The sequence below is a fragment of the Chenopodium quinoa genome, unplaced genomic scaffold, assembly GCF_001683475.1.
Source record: "Chenopodium quinoa cultivar QQ74 unplaced genomic scaffold, ASM168347v1, whole genome shotgun sequence".
In the NCBI taxonomy this organism is placed as follows: domain Eukaryota; kingdom Viridiplantae; phylum Streptophyta; class Magnoliopsida; order Caryophyllales; family Amaranthaceae; genus Chenopodium; species Chenopodium quinoa.
This window is the reverse complement of record NW_018742441.1, coordinates 1,285,396-1,289,458: the sequence shown is the minus strand read 5'-3', so window position 1 is coordinate 1,289,458 and position 4,063 is coordinate 1,285,396. Positions and strand designations below refer to the sequence as shown.

The 4,063-nt window shown below is 35.8% G+C and overlaps 1 protein-coding gene across 1 annotated transcript; it reads right to left on the bottom strand.

The window, feature by feature from the left end:
- Nucleotides 1-380: 380 nt before the first annotated feature.
- On the bottom strand, nt 381-2,525 carry LOC110716840 (dirigent protein 22-like). Its single transcript, XM_021895490.1, has 2 exons — nt 2,378-2,525; nt 381-1,072 (listed from the first exon to the last, which is right to left on the bottom strand). The coding sequence occupies exons 1-2, from the start codon at nt 2,523-2,525 to the stop codon at nt 603-605; spliced, it is 618 nt and encodes a 205-aa protein (XP_021751182.1). The 3' UTR covers nt 381-602.
- Nucleotides 2,526-4,063: the final 1,538 nt, after the last annotated feature.

Sequence of the window (4,063 nt, the reverse complement as noted above, 5' to 3'; positions counted from 1 at the left end):
TTTAAGTGGAAAATCTTTTTGAGAGCGAATGCAATGTGAACAGTCATGATATCAGCAACATTTATTTAGTAATAGTTACTCCATCCGTCCCCGATTGATAGTCACTTATGTCATTTTTGGGCACCCAAAATGTTAGTCACATTTGCTTTTTTCAAGTACCATTAATATTATTTTTTTACCAAAATTCTCTAACATTTGCAAAAATATTTGTGCAAATTTAACTTTCCAATATAATTTTACTTTCCCATGTACTTTAATTACTTTCTCTCTCTACATTTTTGCATATCCAATGTAAATTTACTTTTTCAATGTGCTTTCTTTAATTCTCCTTAATTCCCGTGATTTTTCTTCAAAAGTTACTATCAATCGGGGACGGAGGGAGTAATAGATTACATTACCACAAAGGGTACAAACAAGCCACTACGTATTATTAAACAAAGTTGTATTATCTTAATGTTGCATTATTAATGCTTTGCATAAATATTGATTAAAAGAATTGCGAAATCAATAAAAAAAAATTAAAATTTAAAAAATAAAAAAAATATTACTTTGATGATGCACTTAAAAAACGAAGGAAATACTATATTACACTAATGGATTATCTAATAGTGATGCACATAAACATGGTACTCTACACTAGCATCTCCTTGTGGGTTGGACCAAACAGTATGGGCCAAAGCATATCCACGAGCAAACCGAAAAAGCCCAGTTCCACCAACAATAGGCATCTCCCTAACTTTTTGCATTGGAGGATTTCTACCAATTATAGTTATACTACTCCCATTGTATTTTCCCTTAGTAAACACATAATTTATAGCCATTAGCAATGCAACATTTTCTTGAGATGCAAACCCATACACCCCTTGGGCTCGCCCTATGATCTTTGACCTTCGATCCGCCCTAACGGTTAATGGATCATCTGCCATGAACATATCCCCAAAATTTGAACCATAACGGTGGTTTGGGCTAGCTATTTGGACCGCGGTTGGGCGTTTGCCACTTACTATATCTTGGAAGAAGAAATGTAGGTGGCTCATTTTTTCGACTCCGGTTCGGGATATAGTGTAGGTGGCTCAATTGTAATGGTGTGAACCATGATGTAGTGTACCATTGTAGTTGGGTCCAATTATGGGTTTGTTTCAATAACTTTACTCTTCATCAAGCATGTTGTAAAAGTGAGCTAGTGGAGAGGATACAGGGTTTGTCGAATAATTTAAGGGCTTATCAATGATTTATTAATAATTGTTGGAACAAAATAGAATTATATATTCACCAACACAAAGTATTAGCTTAGGTGACTCAGGTTCACTATGAGTCCACTCACCCAACATCAAATTTTAAAAACTAATAGTTTAATAATCTATACGTATGAATTTTATTTCAAAACACACATGAAATGTCTTCCATCTAAATTTTAAAGCTAGTTAATACTTTTTTAATTTAAAAAAAAATATAAAACGTTTAATAACTTATACTACGTATTAGTCTTATTGTGAGCGAGCCCAAACTCATGCATACTTTCTCATTAGCCAATGTGATTAGCCAATGTGATGCTTATACAATTGTTGAATATAGACAAGTTAAATAAGAGATAAAATTATGATTACTGCTAGACTATAAGAGCATCTCCAATGACAAGGTACAATGCTTTGATTGATTGATTATGGGTTCAATTAATCACAAGAATAAATAATTAAACACTCAACACTATAAATGGTCGTTTAATTCACATAAGAAATAAAAGTGTCCTTGAGGTTTAGTAGCTTATGTTAAAGAACCAACTAAACTAAAAGTTTAACCTAATGGTTAAGGTCGAATATGTTTAATAATCTATCAGTTTCGTTACTCAATCAGATAGCTCACATACTTAATGCATGTTAGAAAGTCAATCAAATGTTTTTCTTTTCTTTTGTTCCGAGTAGTCGAGTACATATTCTATAAGAAAGGCACCCTTAATTCCTTTCATTGCTTTTCATTTTTTGTAATACACACATATGAAATAGCGTATGGAGAAATGCAATGACATACTCGAAATAAATTAAGAAAAATTGACATTTACTACCACCAAAAGCACCTCGTATTAGATTTACTACCCATTTAAAAAAATATTTTATTTTGCTACCACACAAATCCCTAAAATATATATTTCACTACCAAAGACTAAGACCGTTACTGTTTCCGTTACTTGGGTTTAGCCACCGTTCAACCACCTTGCGGCCACCCCTCCACTTCACTGCCACCCCCTCCCCCTACCGACGCCGGCGCAACCCCACCCCCTTCCCCCAGCCGGCGCGACCCCACCCCCTCCCTTCCCCCACCTGCACAACCAACCCCCTCCCTTTTCCCGTACTTGCTGCCCCGACCCCTCCATTCACACCGTCACCCACAACGCCGAAACACCACAACTCCGATCCCCTGCTCTCTCCAACATTACCAAGCTCAGCCAACACTTCAACCCCCACCGCAACACTGCAGCGAGCACCACCGCAAGAAGCTTCGCTCCACCAGCAGCCCCGCACGATCATCAATTGAAGCTGAATACACGTCGCTGCTATTGATACAAGATGAATGCCCCCATTGATGCAAGATAATGCTTGGACTCCATTTCCGTCAACCGTAAACCACCATCGCCGCACAAAAATTTCCCCCCTTTTCAAAACCCTAATTGCTTCAATTGTGATTTAATTTCAATTAAAATCTTCTATCAAATCACTTCAATGGCTTTTCGATCCATTTTCGACGCTTTAATGCTAGGAACCGAAGTCGAAAACGCCGGAATTAATGGAAGTAATTCAATTTGGGGTGGGGGTTGGGCAGCGAGAACGGGGAAAGGGAAGGAGGGGTTCGTTGGCTGCGTAGGGGTGGGGGAGAGGGAGGGGAGTGGGTTCGCACCGGCTGCCGGTCGACGGCAGGGGGGGAAGGGGTGGCAGTTGAGGGGGAGCGGTGGCTGGGTTAATTTTTTTAAAAAAAAAATCTTTTTTTTTTTTTGAATAAACTAACGGAACCTTAACGGATTCCGTTAAGTGGTAGTGAAATTTTAATTATGTGATTTTGGGTGGTAGTAATATAAAATATTTTTTTAAATGGGTAGTAAATCTGATACATGGTGCTTTGGCTGGTAGTAAATGTCAATTTTTCCAATAAATTATGTCTTTGCTTCGAAGATTAGACTGTTGGCAACACAAAATTTATTTGCAAGAATATTACTTCACTAATTTTACACTTACATTAATAATAGTTTTATTCTGTTTACTACAGAGTATTCTCGATTATGATATGTTAGAAATTCTCCTTGTGATGAGAGTTCTCTAAAAATTCTTTATCTTACCTTAAAAATTATATTCTTAGGGCCACTGTAAATAAATTAATGAATTTGAATTAAAAAATGGGTCCCACAAGTGTCGGTGAAATTACGAAAATGTTATGATGACTGGACAAATTTGATGATTTCTTTGTAATTTGAATTAAAAATATTATAATTGTTTAGTTTAAGATCTTAGGAGAAAAAAAAATAGAGAAAAAAATTATGATGTCAAAAATAGCTTTGGCGGGTAAAATTTTCATAAGAAATGGGCAAGTGTCCTCTAATGATGTCAGTATGTTTTGTTTTAGTAATAGTTAATAGATATGCTAGGCGAAAGCCCATTATGCTAAATACTCATTGTAAATCAATTATTGTTAATATATGGATGATTAATATATGTTTAGTTAATAGTCTGATAAAAATTCTGGTCAGGCTAAGCCTTATCATGAAATTCATACCCATCCACAAAAAGTGTGGGTTGTCAGGCCGAAGCAAGCATTTTGAATTTTTCTAGGCTGGATTTGGGTTTTTCACTAAAAATAATGTGTATCTAAACCGATTTAAACCATAATTTTTTCAAATCAGACCAAATCAGTATAATTGGCCAAGCCATTAAGAGGACAGTCTTGTCAAATCACACTCATGTATGTTGTTTGGGGATAAAGCCATGTGTACTCTAACATTCTAGTGTTTTAAATTGGATTATCTTATATTTTCATGATATTCGACTAAGAATCCAATAAATAACTGTATCATTGA

Excerpts from the sequence above, each read along its gene's own strand:
- LOC110716840 (XM_021895490.1), bottom strand. The coding sequence starts at position 2,525 with ATGATCGTGCGGGGCTGCTGGTGGAGCGAAGCTTCTTGCGGTGGTGCT. Across the intron at positions 1,073-2,377 it reads TTTCGGCGTTGTGGGTGACG|CCACCTACACTATATCCCGA; the intron begins GTGTGAATGGAG and ends ATTACAATTGAG.